The sequence below is a fragment of the Cyclopterus lumpus genome, chromosome 20 (genome assembly GCF_009769545.1).
Source record: "Cyclopterus lumpus isolate fCycLum1 chromosome 20, fCycLum1.pri, whole genome shotgun sequence".
Classification (NCBI taxonomy): Eukaryota; Metazoa; Chordata; class Actinopteri; order Perciformes; family Cyclopteridae; genus Cyclopterus; species Cyclopterus lumpus.
In genome coordinates, this window is record NC_046985.1 from 20770830 (window position 1) to 20794771 (window position 23942).

At 48.0% G+C, this 23942-nt stretch overlaps 1 protein-coding gene across 1 annotated transcript in view; it reads right to left on the reverse strand.

Annotated features, from left to right (window-relative positions):
* The window catches only part of cubn (cubilin (intrinsic factor-cobalamin receptor)), a 123076-nt gene that overhangs the window by 7170 nt on the left and 91964 nt on the right, over positions 1-23942 (reverse strand). The window contains exons 55-61 of the mRNA XM_034560764.1: positions 22629-22778; positions 22302-22487; positions 22055-22184; positions 21270-21487; positions 15511-15710; positions 15075-15237; positions 11639-11847 (exon numbers count right to left, since the gene is read on the reverse strand). Coding sequence (XP_034416655.1) covers positions 11639-11847; positions 15075-15237; positions 15511-15710; positions 21270-21487; positions 22055-22184; positions 22302-22487; positions 22629-22778 — 1256 coding nt within the window. The remainder of the gene's footprint in view (positions 1-11638; positions 11848-15074; positions 15238-15510; positions 15711-21269; positions 21488-22054; positions 22185-22301; positions 22488-22628; positions 22779-23942) is intronic.

Genomic DNA, 23942 nt, shown 5'->3' on the forward strand with positions numbered 1-23942 from the left:
ATTGGGCCTACTAATTGTCGGCCGTACGAGAAGTGGAGACATATCTTGATGAGAAAGCTATTAAAAGACAAAATAAAAAACAGCGCAAAATAAAAAACACTGGAAAATCCCTGGCAGACGCCTATGAAGTCTTGAGCTTGTTCAAACAGAATGCCACTGCGCACGTGAAAAATGATGTCCAGTAGGATCAAGCAGTGGCCAACTGGGAGAAGCTAATGGGAAATCTAATTGAAGCAGAGACACAACTGGAGCTTTTAGACAAACACGGTCCTGCTGAGAACGGAAACACACTGACAAAGCCGGTCAGTAGATCAAATTCAGAGAAACACGAGCCCCCTCTGTACGAGGGCGGCACTGTAGTTGGAAACATGTACCCCACGCTCAAGTACTACAAAAGAGAGGACGTCCGGGCGGTACCTCCCCCACACCATGCATACAGTTTACCCCTGCCAACTATGTCCCCACCCAGTGGTCAACCTGGAGTACTGCACCAGCCAATAGACCTGGCCTTATCAGCTGCATCAGCTCCGGCAGATGATGGTCCCACTGCTGCAATACCATCAGCCACATGGAACACGCTTTACGTACAACCAATAAGCAGTACAATTGAAAATAATGACCTTGCCTGCTGGGATTTCAGATGGACATTAATGTTACACACCACCTGCAATAATACGACAAATAACTGGTCCTGATGTTTTTTTTAGAAGGAGGTGGCTGGCCAACGTGGATCTCTACTCATAGAGCACCTGAGCATCACCGAGAGGAGGAAAGGGAAACTGGGAGAGGCTCCATTGACAAATACCCTGCCTACCCCGAGTGGGGAAATAGTGACATTACAGCATTGAAAAGCGAAGCTGAAGCCTGCAGAACAGACGGACCAGGTGCCTCATGGAACCCACGGGGGTCCGGCCCAGAAGACCTACGGAATGGGAGACATGCCAGAGAAGAACAAGAGCTTGAATATACAATTAATGCCATTCGCCAAGTGAACAGAAAAGCAGCGAAGACTTTCAAAGACTATTGACTGCAGTGTTACGCTCAGTCTCTATAACACAATGGAGAGAGAGGATTTACTCCTGCAGGACCAACAACCAGTCCAGGGTCCATCCGCCCCGGTTGTGAATAAACATCCAGCGCTGAGGAAGCTCAGAGGACTCCATGATCGACTTACCTTACAAGCACCTAAGCGCTATGGTGTCAAGAGCAAAGAACTTTGGAGAAGAAGAGGCCACGAACATGCCCCTCTGTGCCAACGCGTAAGGCAATACCTCCTATTCCACTTGGTCTTACACTGACATGACCAGCATCGCCAAAGCCCTACCTTGAATGTCATTTGAATAACACACTGCAGGATTTACAGTTGCTGTGGGAGATGTCAAAGGAATTCTCTGTTATCAGCTGAACGAAGCTGTTGTAGCTGATATTTTCAGCCGAGCCAAGATTTTCAATTCAATTCACCACCAGGCATGAGGCATCGCGAAAGGTGCCAGACCAATGAGTTCAATTCAATTCAATTCAGTTTATTTTGTATAGCCCAATATCACAAATTACAAATTTGCCTCAGAGGGCTTTGAGGGCAGGCCTTTGAGGCAGGAGGCACAGAGAAGGAGGCAGGGCCATTGGGAAGGAGGCCAGGCCAGAGGCTGGATGCAGGAAGCCAAGGACCCAGGACCAGCTTCAGACACAGCCAAGTCCAATGGACCCTATGAGATGTGAAGTCACAAAGATGAGATCGGCACTGACAGACAACGTTCACAACGCTAAAAACCCCATCAATAAATATCGCTCAGTCTTGTGGCAGGCCATCAAAGACCTGTATCCCACCGCAGCAGAACCAAACAAAATGAACCCGTAGAAATTGACTTCATACAAGAGTTTCAGGCAAAGTGGAAGGAACACACCCTCACTGATTGGGACAACTCCTCTACGTCCATGACGTTCTTCATGGACAAACTCATTCTAGCTATGCCAGAGAAAATTCAAGGGGAAATCCTCAACGTTGTTGGATTCGCAGAAAAGTCCTGGGTATCGGAACCCCAGTAACACACAGCAGTATGATCAGAACACTCTGTACCAATGTTGGCATTGTGGCGACACTGGACCCCAAAGACGATACTGTCCCTTTCTTTACCAGTCATCACAATATTACTATGATCCAAGACCAGCGGCAGGGTCACAACCCCTGCAGCAGGAGATGTGACAGCCGCAACCTACAGCATTGGCAGTCAAACATGCCATATGAGTACTAGGGCGGAACAGAGGAGCCAGAAGGGGACTACATCCTCAGTGTACGTACCGAATCAGCGTTGGAAGAGCCCACCATGATGATTGCCATCAACGGCAAGGAATCCAAACGATTCTTAGTGGACTCCGGTGCAACGGTCTCCAGTGTAGGAATGACAGACGGTCATCTCCTGCCCCTATCCACAAAGACTACGTGCGTCACTGGTTTTTCGGGACAAAGACAAGTTTTATATTTCACTGAGCCCCAACAACAGGTTGTGGACCTCAAGGCAATATGGGCCACATTATTGTACTCCCCCAGAGCCCTGTGCAACCTACTTGGAAGAGATCTGTTGTGTAAATTTGGAGCTGTAATATACTGTTGCCCAACTGGATTGTGGATCACGTTCGGGGGTCAAGGCCTAAACCATGCCCAGATGATGTCACAACTGACCTCTTTCGAGCCTGTTCCATCAAACAAAGTATACTGGTTGGAACTAGAACCAGACTCTACAATGTGGACTCAGTTCACAACTTGGTGTCCATACATTCGCACACTGAACCCAGAATAGGCCATGGTTCCGGACCCGCTACACTGTACACTGCACTACGATCATAATGCTGCGTTCACACCAAACGCTTTGCGAATATTCCTTTACTCGCGTGAGTTTACTCGCCTGACAAGTTGTGGTTTATTCGCGTCATTAACTTCATTCGCGCCTTAGAGGGGCTGTGGCTTTACTGCGTGGAAACAGTTATCATTTCCACCATCCACCTTGGAAGAAATAACCACTAGTTATGCTTTATACTTGTTGTGGACATCCCACAAACATCGGAACATCAAACGCCCTCATGTTTGGGTTCATAACATCATCCATGGGCTCACACAGCTCGGTGAATTTCACAGACGTCTCGATAGCTGTCGCTTCCAGCGCTCCTAGAGTAGCAGCAGCCAGGTGGGCGGAGCGTCTCAACGCTGATTGGCTTTCGCAACTTCGCATTGAGTGTGTGTTACAGGTCAAATTCGGGTCTTGTGGCAGGTTTTGCTGTGGTTACTCCCACGACGGACTCAACCTCGTTCCGAACCCTCTCGGCTGAACCATTGCTCTCTCCTTTGTCCGCCCAAGCAGCGGAAATAACGGTTAGGACAGGGTGCGGCATGTAACATACACTGACTCAGCATAGGCGCATGGTGTATGTCACTTGAATGGTGCAATTTGAGGTCAAAGAGGCTTCATACGTGCAGATGGTAAACCAGTCATACACAACCTTTTCATTGCAGAACCTTTACATGACTTTACCGACTTCGTTAACCGTTGTTAAATGTACCGCTCATGGTACATCCTTGGATTTTGACCAAAGGAAACAATGCGGCGCATTCCACAGCTAACTGGCGCTGTCGTTGTCATCCTCCCAAAGTCTAGTCTCATTCGGGAGATGTTCATGAACACACTCCCAGTGAAGAAATTGAGGACCAAGATCCTACTACCTCCGTGAGGACTCTCGCAGAGGACCAGTTAACTGCCTCACAGGAAGAGCAGCAGTTATGGGTAAACAGGGGGGCGTCTAGGGACACTGCATCAGGGGTGTTCAGTTCTCATACTGGTTTGTTGGTTGCACCGGTTTCACTTCTTCCTCAGTTGTATTTGGTGGCTCATGGGGTTTCCCATGTCAATGGGGGAGGTAATAAAGTTTTGCAGGCTCTGCATACATGTTGCCCACAGTCAACAATCTTTTGCGGTCATTTGCAAGTTGCACGGAACACAACATCAGAAAGTCACACATCGCTCCGATAGGCCATATTACAACTCCAGACTTCCAGTTCAGGCATATTGTTATTGATTTCATTGATATGATCAGACCATCCATCCATCCATCCATCCATTATCACCCGCTTATCCGGGGTCGGGTCGCGGTGGCAGCAGGTTCAGCAGGCCGACCCAGGCTTCCCTCTCACCCGCAGCACTTTCCAGCTCATTCTGGGGGATCCCGAGGCGTTCCAAGGCCAGCCGGGAGATATAATCCCTCCAGCGTGTCCTCGGTCTTCCCCGGGGCCTCCTACCAATTGGACGTGCCCGGAAAACCTCTAATGGGAGGCGTCCAGGAGGCATCCTGACTAGATGCCCGAACCACCTCAGCTGACTCCTTTCGACACGAAGGAGCAGCGACTCGACTCCAAGCTCCCCCCTGATGTCCGAGCTCCTTACCCTATCTCTAAGGCTGAGCCCGGCCACCCTACGGAGGAAGCTCATTTCGGCCGCTTGTATCCGAGATCTCGTTCTTTCGGTCACGACCCAGAGTTCGTGACCATAGGTGAGGGTTGGAACGTAGACCGACCAGTAAATGGAGAGCTTTGCCTTCCGACTCAGCTCCCTCTTCACCAAGACGGACCGGTACAGCGCCTGTTTTACTGCTGCAGCCGCACCGATCCGCCTGTTAATCTCCCGCTCCACCTTACCCTCACTCGTGAACAAGACCCCGAGATACTTGAACTCCGTCGCTTGGGGTAGGCAGTTTGCCCCCACCTGGAGGGAGCAATACGCCGGTTTCCGGCAGAGCACCATGGCCTCAGATTTGGAGGTGCTAACTCGCATCCCTGCCGCTTCGCACTCGGCTGCAAAACGCCCCAGTGAATGCTGGAGGTCACGGTCCGAGGAGGCAAACAGGACCACATCATCCGCAAACAGCAGAGAGGCGATCCCGAGACTCCCGAACCGGATCCTCTCCGCCCCCTGGCTGCGCCTAGATATCCTGTCCATGAAGGTCACGAACAGGACCGGTGATAAAGGGCAGCCCTGGCGGAGGCCAACACCCACTGGGAACGTGTCTGACTTACTACCGAGGAGACGAACACAGCTCCTACTGCAGGCGTACAGAGACCGGATGGCCCGTGCCAACGGGTCCGGCACCCCATACTCCTGCAGCACCCCCCACAAAAAACCCAGAGGGACCCGGTCGAAAGCCTTCTCCAGGTCTACAAAGTACATGTAAACTGGTTGGGCAAACTCCCAGGACCCCTCCAGTAATCTTGCGAGGGTAAAGAGCTGGTCCACTGTTCCACGACCGGGACGGAATCTGCACTGTTTGTCTTGAATCTGAGGTTCGACAAGCGGTCAGAGCCTCCTCTCCAGCACCCTGGCATAAGCTTTTCCCGGGAGGCTGAGCAGTGTGATACCACGATAGTTCGAGCACACTCTCCGGTCCCCCTTCTTGAAGATGGGAACCACCACCCCGGTCTGCCAGTCCATGGGCACTGTTCCCGACTCCCATGCGACACTGAAAAAGGCGTGTCAATCAAGACAGCCCAACAATGTCCAGCGCTTTCAGCATCTCAGGGCGGATCTCATCCACCCCTGGCGCCTTGCCACCAAGGAGCTTTTTGACTACCTTAGCGACCTCTGCCAGGAATATAGGTGAAACCACCCCAAAGTCTTCCGGCGCTGCCCCCTCTCCGGGGGACATGTTGGCCGGGTTTAGGAGTTCCTCAAAGTGCTCTTTCCACCGCCCGACGATGTCCCCAGTCCGGGTCAGCAGTTCCGCCCCCCTGCTGAGAACAGCCTGGGGTAGACCCTGCTTTCCCTTCCTGAGCCGTTGGATGGTTTGCCAGAACTTCCTTGAGGCCAACCGAAAGTCCTTCTCCATGGCCTCCCGAACTCCTCCCATGCCCGTGTTTTAGCCTCCGCGACCATCGCCGCTGCAGCCCTTCTGGCCCGCCGGTACCCGTCAGCTGCTTCAGGAGACCCCTGGGCCAACCAGGCCCGAAAGGCCTCCTTCTTCAGTTTGACGGCTTCTCTCACCCCCGGTGTCCACCACCGGGTTTTCGGGTTGCCGCCACGACAGGCACCGATGACCTTCCGGCCACAGCCCCGAGCAGCCGCGTCCACAATAGAGTCTTTGAACAAGGTCCACTCGGATTCCATGTCCCCAGCCTCCCTCGGGATTTGTGAGAAGTTCTTCCGGAGGTGGGAGTTGAAGACCTCCCGGACAGGATCCTCTACCAGACGTTCCCAGTTCACCCTCACTACACGTTTGGGCTTGCCAGGTCTCTCTAGCCGAGTCCACCGCCATCTGATCCAACTCACCACCAGGTGGTGATCAGTTGACAGCTCTGCTCCTCTCTTCACCCGAGTGTCCAAGACATACGGCCGCAGATCAGATGATACGATTACAAAGTCGATCATTGATCTCCGGCCTAAGGTGTTTTGGTACCAGGTACACTTATGAGCCACCTTATGTTCGAACATGGTGTTTGTTATGGACAAACTGTGGCTAGCACAGAAGTCCAACAACAAAACACCATTCGGGTTCAGATCGGGCAAGCCGTTCCTCCCAATCACGCCCCGCCAGGTTTCTCTGTCATTGCCCACGTGAGCGTTGAAGTCTCCCAGGAAAACTATGGAGTCGGCAGGTGGCGCCCTTTCCAGGACCCCTCCCACCGACTCCAAGAAGGCCAGATACTCCGAAATGCTGTTCGGTGCATAAGCACAAACAACAGTCAGAGCCTTACTCCCCGCACCCGTAGGCGCAGGGAGGCGACCCTCTCGTTCCCCGGGGAAAACTCCAACACAGCAACGCTCAGCCGGGGGCTCGTGAGTATCCCCACTCCCGCCCGGCGCCTCTCACCCTGGTCAACTCCAGAAAAGGACAAAGTCCAACCCTTCTCCAGGAGCTTGGTTCCAGAGCCCATGCTGTGCGTGGAGGTGAGCCCAACTATATCTAGCTGGTACCGCTCCACCTCCTGCACCAGCTCCGGCTCTTTCCCCGCTAGTGAGGTGACGGTCCACGTCCCTAGAACTAGTCTATGCCGCCAGTGATCGGCCCGCCCAGGTCTTCCGCCTGGCCCGCCGCCCGGTCTACATAGCACCCGACCCCGATAATTCTCCCTGCAGGTGGTGGGTCCACAGGGTGACTGCTGCTCCATGAGGTTTTTTCGGGCTGAGCCCGACCGGGCCCCATGGACGAAAGCCCAGCCACCAGACTCTCGCCGACGAGCTCCCCTCCTGGGTCTGGCTCCGGGAGGGTGCCCCGGTTTCCCTTGTCCGGGCAAGGTAGCTTCAGTCCGTGGGCTGCTTATCATCAGGGTTTATTGAATATATATGTATATATATATATGTGTATATATATATATATATATATATATATATATATATTTGTATTGTCATATGCAGGCGTTATAGGGTTAATTCAGTTACTGTTTGATGGACAAATAAAACAACCAATTAGAAGTTGACATAAATAAATATAATAAAGTTTTACTTTTGGATGACAGAGTTTCACTGAACCTAAAGTGATGCCCCATGTTGTCTTATTTCTCCATTATTATATTCGGGTTAACACTGTATACACACCAGGATCACTATACAATCCACATCTGCTAATAGAAAGTAACCAAGTTCCACCGAGAAATCCGAGAAACCTGTGGTACCAGGGGACCAGGTGTACATCAAAGTTTTCGGACGAAAGTGGGACGAGCCAAGACGGGAAGGTCCCTACAGAGTGGTGCGAGCAACGCCAACAGCGGTCCAGGTCGAAGGAAGTACAACATGGTATCACTTGAGTCATTGCACGAAGGACAAAACCAAGGACGGTGTGAAAGCAGAAGAAAATGAGAAACAAGGTGAGCCTGGAACATGTGTTGAAACTAATGAGCTTCCTGATATGGACGCTGACGGGAATCATGGGGAAGGAGAGACTGACGATGGTGGAACCTGTGACGACATCAAAGAGCAAACCAGACCCCCTTTATTTGTTGTTGTTGTTTGTACTTGCTTTTCATTTCTGTATATATATGTATTCTATCTGTGGTGAAAAGACAAAAATAAAGTGTAAAAAAAAAAGCATGCAGGACAGCGGCCAGACTCAGCCATCTTGGAGAAGAGCCAAAACCCATGAATCAGTTGAGTACGATGCAACCACATATATTCTAACCCATGTTAGACCATGGTACTCATTAAGGTAGATGACCTCCAGTAAATGCATAATGTATTCAGAAGCCCCAACATTATTACCTATAGTGGTTCCAGAAAAACACTTCAAAGAGTGTGCAAAAACACAACAGCGGGAATACAGAGAGGGTAAATTCGCCCCCAGAGAAGGGTTGGCCTCAATCTTTAGACTTCCTATGTGTGGTATTCAATGTAGACTCTTGTATGGATCTCAAAAGAAAAACAATTTCTTAGATTTGTATCCCGCATATCAACTACGCAATGCATGTTCAGAATTTATAATTTACACCTCATAAAATGAGCCTCCCACTAATTATAAAGTAGGTCAATTAGAAGAGTATGAATGTTTGCCAGTGGTGGATTTACAGAAGATAGAAAAAAGAGGCAATACCGTTCACTGTAAAGTAACATGGGTGGTGTCCTGGTTCCCACAGGCTAACATTACTCCTTCATTCATCAGGAGACCAGTATGGTATGAAAACCCTATAACACTGGACCAAGATTGTGACAACATAACTATGACTGTTCCCATTCTTCATTTGTTAGGTGAATAAACAACCGAAATAGCCGACAGATATTGGATGTGGTGAAAATGTTTTACTGAATATTCTGCCATCAAGATGGGTAAGGCTTTGTGCAATGGTCCGAATGAGGTTACCGGTAGTAATGATATATAATGAGGCAGGTGACACAATCAAAGTAGGGGAAACGCCCAATGGGGGGGTGTAGGTGTAAAAGACAATACATGCCGTACCAACAAATCCAGTTAGACGTTATAGGACAGCCTAGAGGGATTCCAGAGGAGTTCAAGGAGCAAAATTAAATTCTGTCAGAACTCAAATCTTTAATACCCTGGATTACTATTAACAAAAATGTGGATTGGTTCAATTATTATTACTACAACCAACAGAGATTCATGAATTACACTGAGGCCCTTGAAAGGTTGGGTGAGCCGCTACATCAGACCAGTACAATGGCATATGCAAAACAGGCAAGAATTGGATTGGATTCTAGCTGAAAAAGGTGGGGTATGTAAAATGTTTGGGAAACTTTGTTGTACATTCATCACCAATAACACTGCACCTGAAGGCATCTCAGCGTAATGATGGGAGCCTGAACTTTGTTTAAAGACGTCTAAAATCACCATCTCAGATGTTTTATTATCTTTCCAGAAGGAAGTGGAAAAATGTATAAAAACTAATTGTTTTAATGTATTAATAAAATTATTCATATAGTACATGTACCAGTGTTTTAGCTAAAATACATGTTAAACTGCGATGTCTTATAAACATTGATTCTTATAAGTACCGGCATACGGTTCAATATGTAGCAGAAACTAAAATGTGTGATGAATCAGTTAATGCATGTTTGTAAGCAAGAACAAGTTTGCTTCATGCCAGAAAGGTGGTCACTCGGCAAGGAAGGACCATAAGGAAGTTTTTCCTCTACTGCAACCTATGGCTTTTTTCATCCTTATATGAAAGTGAACCTTTAGTATTGCGTGATGTTTTTGAATTAGCTTAATAACTCAAATGTTCTGTATTCTTACATAGTCTGAATAACCATTTGCGTTGTTGTAATGCTGTAAGAGATCAATAATTTGGGTTACATGTCCACCTACCAGAGCAAGGTTATATTAAATTAGGGTGGGAACTATGTTGGAGAAAATCATCATATAACATAGTTTGAACTCCCTACAGTTGGCCATCAGAAAACGGTTTATATAACCTGTTATGATGGAAACATCTGGTTTTGTAACAGATGTTTCCTAGAGATAGGCTCTGCATCATGAACGTCATAAACTTCCCATACGTGACTCTTGTGTTCTGCAAAAAGGGTATCTTGACCCAAACGTAGTACTTTCGGTAAGCTTGGTCCCGAGGGACAACCCGAAAGAACACAACATGTTTGGGAAGCAAGAGGGGCTCTGGTTGCTGATTGAACAACTGATTTGATTGGTGGAAAGTCTGATATGAGGGCTGAATTTACACTATAACTATATGCTGAATATCCTAAAACATTGGACTTGTTGAATGTTGCCTTTGCTCATTAAAGCACTTCCTGCTGGCTTGCTTACTCCAAATCAACGTCTGCTCGTCTTTTTGCCACAACAAAAGCTAATGGTAAATGGACCTGTACTTGTATATCTCTTTTCTAGTCTTTTACATTACATTACATTACATGTCATTTAGCTGACGCTTTTATCCAAAGCGACTTACAATAAGTGCATTAAACCATGAGTACAACTCCGAACAACAAGAATCAAGAAAGTCTTTCTGCTGTCCTGATGTCAATGGGGAGCTCATTCCACCACTGAGGAGCCAGGACAGCAGACAGTTGTGACTTTGTTGAGTGTTTAGCCCGCAGTGACGGAGCTAGGAGCCGATTGGCAGAAGCCGAGCGAAGTGAACGAGCTGAGGTGTACGAGCTGGGGTGTACGGTTTTACCATGTCCTGGATGTAGACTGGACCCGATCTGTTCGCAGCACAGTACGCAAGTACCAATGTTTTGAAGTGGATGCGGGTGGCTACCGGTAACCAGTGAAGGTCGCAGGGGAGCAGAGAAATGTGGGTACATTTCGGGAGGTTGAAGACCAGTCGAGCAGCTGCATTCTGGATGAGCTGCAGAGGTCGAATGGCATTAGCAGGTAGACCTGCCAGGAGGGAGTTGCAATAGTCTAGCCGTGAGGGGATCAGAGCCTGGACCAGAACGTGTGCCGCCTTCTGAGTGAGAAGGGGTCGTATTCTCCTGATGATGTACAGCATGTACCTACAGGAGCGTGTTATTGCGGTAATGTTGGCGGTCAGGGAGAGCTGACTGTCAAGTGTCACACCGAGGTTCCTGGCAGTCGGAGTCGGGGTAATAGTCAGGTCGTGGCAGGGAGAGCCTTTTCCTGGAAGGAAAAGAATTTCAGTCTTGTCAGGGTTAATTTTCAGGTGGTGTGCGGACATCCACTGAGAGATGTCAGTCAGAAAGGCAGAGATTCGTGCTGCGTCCTGTGTTTCAGATTGGGGAAACGAGAGGATCAGTTGGGTGTCATCAGCGTAGCTGTGGTAGGTGAAGCCATGTGAGCGAATGACAGAGCCGAGAGAGTTGGTGTACAGAGAGAAGAGAAGAGGACCAAGGACTGAACCCTGACCACTCAAAGCTCTTTAACACTACTTGTCATGATTCGCCCATTCAAACCCATTCATACACTGATGGGAGGAGCTACCATGCAAGGTGCCACCTGCCCATCAGCAGTAACTAATTATGCATGCCCATACACACACCACAGAAACAGCCTGCGGGGGCAAGTCGGGGATAAGTGTCTGGCCCAAAGACACATTGACGACAAAGCGGGAGAGTGGTTCAGTGGTAGAGAAGGGTCTTCCTTCAATCAGACTCTGGTACAGACTAAACAACTGGACTAGACTCACCTATAAGGTTGTTTTAGTATGTAGGGCCCATACATACATAATACTCACCATAGGCCAGTCCTTCATCTCCAGGTAGTTTGTGGAGCAGCTCTGGCTTGGCTGAAGGACAAAGCTCTCGACAGAAATCTGGATGTATTCCTGGGCTGGAGCATCCAGGACCCAGCGGCAGGAGGTGTAAGGAGGATAAGCATTAGGGAAGGAAGGCGAAACCAGGGTCTGGATGGTGCTGGTGGCATTCAGAGTCCCGCCGCAGACCACTGAGGGAAGGTAAATTAAAAGTATAGCAGCAACATGTATGACAAAAACTATCAGACAGACTCACTATCAGATTATATCTGTTTGTTATTTACCATGTATCCATTATATATATACATGTTTATTGTTTTTATTCTATTTGTATCGTTTTATTGCAGCTCATGTACTAATAAAAACTAAGAAAAGAGATCATATTACTCCTGTATTAGCTGCTCTGCACCCGCAGTTATCAAGCAGAAAGTAGACTTAATAATTTCTAAAACTCTTGTAATTATGGCTCGCTCAGCCTTGCCTTGGACCAGCCTCTCGTTGTGCTTTTATCGGAATAGACTGCTCTGGGACTTCCAAAAAGACTCCTCCGTTTCTTGTATATCTGTATGCAATCATTTACCATTAATATTATTATTATTATTAATATTTATAACTTGTCTTGGATTGTAGTTACACCTGAATTGTACCTGTTGCAGAGGCCCCGTTTGATACTGCTGCTACTGTAAGAATTTGGTGTAGTTGTGGCGCAACAAAGCTGTAAAGCCTTGTGCAGCGGCACACTGACTATACTCCTGCACACTTAGTATACCTTATATTCTCACTCTTCCATACAAACGTTTGGCCCGTACTTCCTTGCCAGCAAATGCCTAAAAATGCATCAAAACGTGGAGCTATTTCATTTCTAAGAGTTTTGCCTGGGCCGTTACCCCGAAAAACAGCAAGACATTGGCCCATTCACTTGAAAGGGGTTTCGGCTTGAAGAGAGCAAAAAAAGTTTTGAGTTTCTATTGTTATTACTTATACTAGTACCAATATTATTATAATTATATTACATTCACTGCAGGTGTTATTATTAGTAATTACATTTTGTATTATTATATATCTGACAACTGATATTACTACTCGCATTATAGAAATTATTTCTGTCATTCATTGAATGTGTTGTAACTCTGTAACTCTGTTCATTCTGTACACATGACATCTATTACTTCTGTCTATCCTGATAGAGGAATCCTCCTCTGTTGCTCTCCCGGAGCTTTTCTTTCTTCTCTATTTTAACATTAGACCAAACACACAAACAATTTCCAGCTGTATGTGAAACGATAAGAACTTATTAAATATACTGTAAGGGGAGAGATGTAGCATGCCTTATAGAAAAACATTATTTGTTTGTGTTGTTATTTTTGCAATCCACATAGCGTCCTGTAAAATGTTACTTTGAGGCACATTGACACATTGATAAACTTTACATTTTTTAAATGTATTAGTGATGAATTTGATCTGTTCATGATCATTTAATTTGATGCTGTTGGAGAAATCGCCAATGCAACAACAGTCAGTGAAATTGCGGTTCTAGATCTGGACAGGTCTAATGGGTGGTTGAGTAGGCACAAGTATTGATTAGCAAACTGTGTTTCAGGGCATCTCTACATTCATTAACTGAGGAGGTCCTATAAAACGCAACCTAATAAAATAGTTCGTTAAACTGACATCAATGCAATATCAAATCTGAGAGAACACTTTTTCAATATGGTAGAATACATACTACACAAACTAAGATAGTATTTATTGTATATACATAGGATATCTTACCCAGTATTCAACAACATGGTACCACTGACATCAATGCCTGCACATCGTGAGCATTAAACACTACCAATGAATATTTACATAACAGCCTTGCTCTGACACCCAATCAAACACGCTCGCAGCATTCCTCCTTGTTCTTTGAATGTGTATGCTAATTAGTTTAAATGGTAAATGGACCTGTACTTGTATTGATCTTTTCTAGTATTCCAACCACTCAAAGTGCTTTCATACTACTTGTCATCATTCACCCATTCACACCCAATCATACACTGATGGAAGGAGCTAAGGTGCCACCTGCCCATCCGTAGTAATTAACATTCACACACCGTAGAAACAGCTACGGGAGCAATGTGGGGTTAAGTGTCTTTCCCAAGGACACATCGACATGGGCTGGTGAAGCTGGGGATCAAACCTCTGATTGAAGGATGACCCTGCTCTACCACTGAACCGCAGACGCCCTTTTAGTGATGAGGAAGCAAGAGCAAAGAGAGTATAACTGTACCACCCTGTTAGTTCTCTGTCTTGTGGTTAGCAGGTCTGTCTTTCAATCAGGGGGTTGGCGGTTCAATCCCCGCCCTAGTCTATGTGTCCTTGAGCAAGACACTTAACCCCGAATTGTTCCCTGTAGCTGTTTACAGTGTATGAATGTAACATGATTGTAAGTCTCTTTGGATAAAAAGCGTCAGCTAAATGAAATGTAATGTAATGTAATGTCTCCCCAGCGTCTCATTATTGTTCTTTCCCTACACCTGCCCTCAACCACTCCTCTGCCTCCCTGATTGTTCATGCCCCTCATATATCTATATATATATATATATATATATATATATATATATATATACTCCCATTCTTTCCCTTGTCCCCTGCCATATTGTCTTTTTAATTTCCTAGCCTTCAAGCCTGAGTTTCTCATGTTTGTTTTTCAGTCCGTTTTTCCCCGTTTTTTTACTTTGACTAGTAAAGACATTTTTGCCTTACCACACCTCGACTCCAGCCTGTTTCCTCTGCACCTGAGCTTTTGCCCCACCACACCCCGGCGTGACAATAACTACCAATACAACCATGAAACTATCAAATTTGATGTAATGATGTATTAGTAATATAATAACCACTATTAGCGTTTTTACTGTTACCACATTCAATTTAGTTTATTTTGTATAGCCCAAAATTACAAATTTGCCTCAGAGGGCTTTACAATCTGTAAAGCCCTCTGCTGTCCATTTGTATCTGGCTTGTTTATGTTACATTAAGTGTACATAGTACATAGTTCTCCACATCAACCGGTTGTCTTTTGCCCCTAGTTTTAATCTAATCTATCTCCATCATTTTTATGAAGTTACACGGTAGTGTTTTGTTCTTGGCAAAGACAAGCCACTCAGATAATAACTATAGAAAATACATGAATTCTCGATAAAATAGACCTTTCCAACGTAGCTTTGGCATAATGTTACTGTGTACCGTCAGAGTAACCTACATGTAAACTACGACTGGACGGCCACTGAGGCAGCTGCAGATAGGTATTTGAACACAATCCTTTTGGGGTTAGTATTGGTTTTATATATAATATATATATAATATAATATTTTCTGAAAAAAGAATGCAGCAAGTAGAATGCAAAGTAGTACAGAGAGAGTAGAAAGTGTCTTACATGGCACAGCACTGTAGGTAGCATTGAAGCCTCGTCTTTGGACTGAGCTATCCGTGACTAAGTGAATAGTCAGGAAGTTTCCACTTGATACAAAATAAGCAGGGATGAAGTTTCCACAAAATGTCCCAACCAGAGGAAAGTTCACGTTGTCACCATCATACACCTGATAGAAATACACATACATAAAGGACATTAACAGGAAAAAAAATGTACGTGTCATACGATTACATACAAAAAAGTGTATACACTTTTGCAGAATTGCATCAATACAGAAGCAAATCCACAACTGTAGTTTATATAAGGTCAAACAAATCAAATTATCGTTAGTTAGTTATTGTCAAGTCACACTAGCAACACACAAATAAAAGTGTGATGCAGTATCTTCAGTAATCATGTAAAATCTGCCATTAATATTTCAATGGCAGGGGTTCTTTACTTTAACATAGTCGTAGCGACAAGTAGAGGAGCTCTCAAGGTCAAAGGAGTTGAACGTCAGGTTGATAGCCTTGTTGACTGGCATCTCAATAGTCCACAGGCAGTCCAGCCTGGGCTCATACTGCCCATCCAGGTTTGGGTCTGGAGAACCAAACATGCCCAGGGGCATGGACAGGTAGCCACCACATCCCTGTGCAGGACCTGCAGGCAATTCAGAGACAAACACTGAGCCACTCCTTCAAACTGAACATGTGTTACAGCACAGCCAACTGCAAAACATCATGTCTGGGATGTTCAAATCCACATTACCACAAGGATGCAGACAGGGAGCCCTTCGTCATTGAATATATGGATATGGAAATATATAACATAACTATGTCCTCAATACTGAAAGACAACTCCCCTTAAACATGATATTTTGACAACATTTGCTCCATTATTTACAGAGAAGGGACTTCCCATTCTGGATGACCATTTGGATTGGGGCACCAGGATTTCCACACATAATGATGATGCAACGATAAACTTATATGTGTTGTGAGAAGGCAACACTACAATTAATTCAACAAGTAAAAATGAAGCTCAAGCAGAAGTAATGAAGACACTCTTTACACTCATCATTCATAATCTCAGTATCTAATTCTCCCAGCAATTACTCCATAAGCTGATTGGGTGCGTGTACGTTAAATGAACCAGTCAGATTTGGCGCAGTTTTTGTCAGCCAATCACATCATTATTGTCACATTTTTAAAATGTTCTCCTCTCTGCTGCTGTCAGTGGTCATTTCAGCTCAAACATATGTGACCCTCCTCCACCCCAGGCTCCTCCAGTCAGCATCAGTCATGCTCCTCATTGATCATCGGTTTGCAGCAACTCCCTTCTTCTCCACCGTGGTGGTGTGAAGAAGGGTGTTCCTGCAAACCGAGTATCTGGACTCCAGGGGAATTCGGCCTTATCGGACCTCAGCAGCACTACTCTTCCATTATCTTAATTCAGGATGGAGTCCAATCGCCAAAGACTTTGCACTATTCAAATGTATGCAATTGTAATAAATTATTGCTAAACTCTAAACAAGTCCCTCCTGATTGAAGTATTTGACAATTGATTGTTTTATTCAAGTATTTAGTTGCATTCAGTTACATGAAGCGTACATGTTACACAAGTGGCAAACCTGTGAATAAAGACATGGTATTTTGTGGACATGATTCAGACGTAGTCTAACAAAACAGCTTGTGTCTTGACTCTGACGTCTAAGTGAAGGCCAACAGTCAAACTCCACCTGCACTCCCCAAATACAGAAGGGACCGCAATGGAAGTAAGCCTGACAGCTATATTGTATTATCTTGACTTTTCCTTTGTTTCTAGCTGGTTTTGTCCAATAAAGTCCACCACACAGGTCAGTGCTCTCTCTCTCACCCACACAGGTCAGTGCTCTCTCTCTCTCCCACACAGGTAAGTGCCCTCTCTCTCTCCCACACAGGTCAGTGCTCTCTCTCTCTCACCCACACAGGTCAGTGCTCTCTCTCTCTCCCACACAGGTCAGTGCTCTCTCTCTCTCCCACACAGGTCAGTGCCCTCTCTCTCCCACACAGGTCAGTGCCCTCTCTCTCCCACACAGGTCAGTGCCCTCTCTCTCTCCCACACAGGTCAGTGCTCTCTCTCTCCCACACAGGTCAGTGCCCTCTCTCTCTCCCACACAGGTCAGTGCTCTCTCTCTCCCACACAGGTCAGTGCCCTCTCTCTCACCCACACAGGTCAGTGCTCTCTCTCTCCCACACAGGTCAGTGCTCTCTCGCTCACCCACACAGGTCAGTGCCCTCTCTCTCTCCCACACAGGTCAGTGCTCTCTCGCTCACCCACACAGGTCAGTGCTCTCTCTCTCCCACACAGGTCAGTGCCCTCTCTCTCTCCCACACAGGTCAGTGCCCTCTCTCTCTCCCACACAGGTCAGTGCTCTCTCTCTCCCACACAGGTCAGTGCCCTCTCTCTCTCCCACACAGGTCAGTGCTCTCTCTCTCCCACACAGGTCAGTGCCCTCTCTCTCACCCACACAGGTCAGTGCTCTCTCTCTCCCACACAGGTCAGTGCTCTCTCGCTCACCCACACAGGTCAGTGCCCTCTCTCTCTCCCACACAGGTCAGTGCTCTCTCGCTCACCCACACAGGTCAGTGCTCTCTCTCTCCCACACAGGTCAGTGCCCTCTCTCTCTCCCACACAGGTCAGTGCCCTCTCTCTCTCCCACACAGGTCAGTGCCCTCTCTCTCCCACACAGGTCAGTGCCCTCTCTCTCTCCCACACAGGTCAGTGCTCTCTCTCTCTCACCACACAGGTCAGTGCTCTCTCTCTCTCTCACCACACAGGTCAGTGCCCTCTCTCTCTCCCACACAGGTCAGTGCTCTCTCTCTCTCCCACACAGGTCAGTGCTCTCTCTCTCTCACCCACACAGGTCAGTGCTCTCTCTCTCACCACACAGGTCAGTGCTCTCTCTCTCTCTCCCACACAGGTCAGTGCTCTCTCTCTCACCACACAGGTCAGTGCCCTCTCTCTCTCTCCCACACAGGTCAGTGCTCTCTCTCTCTCTCCCACACAGGTCAGTGCCCTCTCTCTCTCCCACACAGGTCAGTGCTTTCTCTCTCCCACACAGGTCAGTGCTCTCTCTCTCACCCACCCAGGTCAGTGCTCTCTCTCTCACCCACACAGGTCAGTGCTCTCTCTCTCTCACCCACACAGATCAGTGCTCTCTCTCACCCACACAGGTCAGTGCTCTCTCTCTCCCGCACAGGTCAGTGCCCTCTCTCTCTCCCACACAGGTCAGTGCTCTCTCTCACCCACACAGGTCAGTGCTCTCTCTCTCACCCACCCAGGTCAGTGCTCTCTCTCTCTCCCACACAGGTCAGTGCTCTCTCTCTCACCCACACAGGTCAGTGCTCTCTCTCTCTCTCTCACCCACACAGGTCAGTGCTCTCTCACCCACCCAGGTCAGTGCTCTCTCTCTCTCTCTCCCACACAGGTCAGTGCTCTCTCTCTCTCCCACACAGGTCAGTGCTCTCTCTCACCCACACAGGTCAGTGCTCTCTCTCTCACCCACACAGGTCAGTGCTCTCTCTCTCTCACCCACACAGGTCAGTGCCCTCTCTCTCCCACACAGGTCAGTGCTCTCTCTCTCACCCAAACAGGTCAGTGCTCTCTCTCTCCCACACAGGTCAGTGCTCTCTCTCTCTCACCCACGCAGGTCAGTGCTCTCTCTCTCCCACACAGGTCAGTGCTCTCTCTCTCTCACCCAGGTCAGTGCTCTCTCTCTCTCACCCACCCAGATCAATGCTCTCTCTCTCCCACACAGGTCAGTGCTCTCTCGCTCACCCACACAGGTCAGTGCTCTCTCTCTCCCACACAGGTCAGTGCCCTCTCTCTCTCCCACACAGGTCAGTGCCCTCTCTCTCCCACACAGGTCAGTGCCCTCTCTCACCCACACAGGTCAGTGCCCTCTCTCTCCCACACAGGTCAGTGCCCTCTCTCTCTCCCACACAGGTCAGTGCTCTCTCTCTCTCCCACACAGGTCAGTGCTCTCTCTCTCCCACACAGGTCAGTGCCCTCTCTCTCACCCACACAGGTCAGTGCTCTCTCTCTCCCACACAGGTCAGTGCTCTCTCGCTCACCAACACACGTCAGTGCCCTCTCTCTCTCCCACACAGGTCAGTGCTCTCTCGCTCACCCACACAGGTCAGTGCCCTCTCTCTCACCCACACAGGTCAGTGCTCTCTCGCTCACCCACACAGGTCAGTGCCCTCTCTCTCTCCCACACAGGTCAGTGCCCTCTCTCTCCCACACAGGTCAGTGCCCTCTCTCTCTCCCACACAGGTCAGTGCTCTCTCTCTCTCACCACACAGTTCAGTGCTCTCTCTCTCTCACCACACAGGTCAGTGCCCTCTCTCTCTCCCACACAGGTCAGTGCTCTCTCTCTCTCTCCCACACAGGTCAGTGCTCTCTCTCTCTCACCCACACAGGTCAGTGCTCTCTCTCTCACCACACAGGTCAGTGCTCTCTCTCTCTCTCCCACACAGGTCAGTGCTCTCTCTCTCACCACACAGGTCAGTGCCCTCTCTCTCTCTCCCACACAGGTCAGTGCTCTCTCTCTCTCTCCCACACAGGTCAGTGCCCTCTCTCTCTCCCACACAGGTCAGTGCCCTCTCTCTCCCACACAGGTCAGTGCCCTCTCTCTCTCCCACACAGGTCAGTGCTCTCTCTCTCTCACCACACAGTTCAGTGCTCTCTCTCTCTCACCACACAGGTCAGTGCCCTCTCTCTCTCCCACACAGGTCAGTGCTCTCTCTCTCTCCCACACAGGTCAGTGCTCTCTCTCTCTCACCCACACAGGTCAGTGCTCTCTCTCTCACCACACAGGTCAGTGCTCTCTCTCTCTCTCCCACACAGGTCAGTGCTCTCTCTCTCACCACACAGGTCAGTGCCCTCTCTCTCTCTCCCACACAGGTCAGTGCTCTCTCTCTCTCTCCCACACAGGTCAGTGCCCTCTCTCTCTCCCACACAGGTCAGTGCCCTCTCTCTCACCCACACAGGTCAGTGCTCTCTCTCTCACCCACCCAGGTCAGTGCTCTCTCTCTCTCACCCACACAGATCAGTGCTCTCTCTCACCCACACAGGTCAGTGCTCTCTCTCTCTCACCCACACAGATCAGTGCTCTCTCTCACCCACACAGGTCAGTGCTCTCTCTCTCCCGCACAGGTCAGTGCCCTCTCTCTCTCCCACACAGGTCAGTGCTCTCTCTCACCCACACAGGTCAGTGCTCTCTCTCTCACCCACACAGGTCAGTGCTCTCTCTCTCACCCACACAGGTCAGTGCTCTCTCTCTCACCCACCCAGGTCAGTGCTCTCTCTCTCTCCCACACAGGTCAGTGCTCTCTCTCTCTCCCACACAGGTCAGTGCTCTCTCTCACCCACACAGGTCAGTGCTCTCTCTCTCTCACCCACACAGGTCAGTGCTCTCTCTCACCCACCCAGGTCAGTGCTCTCTCTCTCTCTCCCACACAGGTCAGTGCTCTCTCTCTCTCCCACACAGGTCAGTGCTCTCTCTCACCCACACAGGTCAGTGCTCTCTCTCTCACCCACCCAGGTCAGTGCTCTCTCTCTCTCTCTCTCCCACACAGGTCAGTGCTCTCTCTCTCTCCCACACAGGTCAGTGCTCTCTCTCACCCACACAGGTCAGTGCTCTCTCTCTCACCCACACAGGTCAGTGCTCTCTCTCTCACCCACCCAGGTCAGTGCTCTCTCTCTCTCTCTCCCACACAGGTCAGTGCTCTCTCTCTCTCCCACACAGGTCAGTGCTCTCTCTCTCACCCACACAGGTCAGTGCTCTCTCTCTCTCACCCACACAGATCAGTGCTCTCTCTCACCCACACAGGTCAGTGCTCTCTCTCTCACCCACACAGGTCAGTGCTCTCTCTCTCTCACCCACACAGGTCAGTGCTCTCTCTCTCACCCACACAGGTCAGTGCTCTCTCTCTCTCACCCACACAGGCCATGCAGGGCTTTAACTGATCAGAGATCAAATGCATGTTACAGTAGCGTAGTGCACCTTCTGCAAGTGTTGAAAAAGCTGTCATAGAGTCATTCTTACATGATGGTGCATTCATTTCAGCTACGTCTATTTCACGTTACAGGACATTTCTACATTTCAATCCAAACCATGTTAGATTGTGTTTAGGCAACATAGTTCAGATCACAAATGTAGTTATTTTGACCTACCGAATGTCTCACTGTAAACAGCCCTCCAGCCAATACCATTCCCAGAGGCATCTGTCCTGAATACAATGAACAGCTGGTTGGTAGAGGAGCGTAGATCAGGTGGGAGCACTGAACCACAGAATTTGCCCAATAGGGGTGCCAAGGTGTCCTGTCCATCATACACTGCCACATAGTCGTAGCGGCAGGAAGAAGAGGCCTCCAGATGGAAGGTGTTAAACCTTTGGAGAGAGAAAAGGAGAACATAATGTAATGCTGTAATTTCTTTCAAGCTTGTTGTCGAGAGTTTTTAAAGCTATTTTGCACCAACATCCTGAAGGAAGTACAGTGGCTAGAAGTACAGCCACTAGCTTGTACTGTGGCCACAAGGAACCTTCGTACAGCCTCAGCCCATTTGACAGGATTTTCTGGTGGCCTCCACTTTGTTTTCCTCAAGTGACAATACGATTGCATTCAATTAGATGAAGTAATGTTTTCATGACAAGAACTGCAAAATGTATGAATAATAATTTCACACATTGTAGCCCTCTCTCTTCCTCTAATTAACTATATTTACATTGTTAATAGATTTAATAGTGCCACTTATGTATACTAGAGTGAAAGAACCTGTGAAACATAATGTCTTTGATATTTAAAAAAACTTGAATCATAATTGGCCGATAAAAGCAATATTTCATCAATTTGAAAGAATTGACTGTATGACAAAAATGTAGAAATCTCCCTTTTCCCCTAATTGACAAGTTATTTCTCAAATACACATTCATTTTCACACTCTAATGCAGTCTTACTTGATATCCACCACTCTGCCAGCTCGGACCATGATGTGGTAGGTACAGTTGATGTCGTGGTGGTAGTTGGTCATGGAGAGTGCTGGACTGCTCACTGTACCCATAGTGCTGTTGAAGAAACCACCACATGCTGTAGACACACACACACACACACACACAGTAGTCCTTACATTCTCATCTTAATTTTGTAAAATGGATCAATCTGCTCTTTAGTTTGAAGGATTTATTTCTCCTCTTCATTACTTACGGATGGCTCTGTATTCTGCCATGAAGCCACTGTCAGGGATTACAGAGTCAGAGTAGAAGTGGAGTAACATGGGGCCAAAACTGGAGAACGGCCCCGGGATGCTGCTACCACACAGAGTGGCAATAGCAGGGCCACCAGTAGCTAGGCTGTAGATCTTCAGCCCATCATACAGACAGGAGGAGTGTGCTACATAACAGACATGACAGACCATGATCACCAAATAGCTGGTTGGTTATCAAACATCACATGGAACAAAAATTCTTAAAGGGAGACAGCACATCTGCAGGTGATTTTTGTCTGTCTGTATGTTGCTAAAGCTTCACTTGCCTTCGACTTGGAAGACCTGGAATGTGAGGACCACCACAGTCTGTTCTCCAGCGTCTATGGTGTAGTTGCAGTTGGAGTGGTCAGCGTAGTTGGCTGGATAATTCGGAGAAACCACACGACCACTGGGAGCTGTGAAGTTTGCTCCGCACCCTGATAAACAGAAGACATCGGACCTCATATCTTACTACAGTGCACGACATCTAAGTTAAAACTTCTATTCTATGAAAGCTGGAATTGAAAACACTATTTATTACTGTACCGAAAATGCAAATAAATCACCTAAGGAAAATCCAGATTTTGTGAAACTGGATGGATTTTCTTGACAAAAGGACCGTTACTAGGTAACATGTCTTCTGGTCTCTCATGTGACCGAAGAATAATTTACAACAAACACAGGAATTTAATATATAATATATAATATAATATATTGTGGTGGCTGGGGCATGGTTAGGCTCAGCTGCGGAGGGGAGTGGGGGAGTGGCTAAGGGAACAGGTGCCGGGAAGAGGCCTAATTGGCCTCAGCTGCAGGGGATCAGGTTGTGTATGTCTCTTCCCTATATGAGGTTCGATAGAGTTGGAGGCACGAGACAGGAGAGCAGAGGCACACTCTGCTAAGTAATACAGCAGCTGGTAGCCGTTTTGTCCCAGCAAGTACAGGGGGTGGACCGCCCTGTTCTGTACATCAGCCGGAAGCTGTCAGAGAGGGAGAGCAGGTACAGCACAGTGGAGAAGGAGTGTCTGGCCATCTGGTGGGTGGTCGACTCTCTGCGCTACTACCTCCTGGGACTCTCATTCACTCTCTGTTCGGACCACGCCCCGCTCCAATGGCTCCACCTCATCAAAGATACCAACGCCCGGATCACTCGGTGGTATCTGGCTTTACAGCCTTTTAATTTCAAAGTGATCCATAGGCCATGGACGCAGATGGTCGTGCCCGACTTCCTCTCCCGCTCACGCACAGTGGGGTGGGGTTAGGCCGGATAGCTCCCCGGCCTAAGTCAGGCGGTGGGGGTATTTGGTGGCTGTGGTGTGGTTAGGCTCAGCTGCGGAGGGCAGTGGCTCAGGGAACAGGTGCCAGGAAGAGGCCTAATTGGCCTCACCTGCATGGGATCAGGCAATGTATCTCTTCCCTAGGATAGGGATGGAGGCACAAGAGAGGAGAGAACAGTAGGAATAGGAATGTGACAGAAGCTTATATAAAAATACTGGGTACAAATAGAATTCTCCTCCTGCTGGCACCACCTCGGCTCAGTGGTCTGTGCAGCCCTACCTCTTCTTAGCAGTAGCTTGAGTACAAACATAATAGTAAATCAC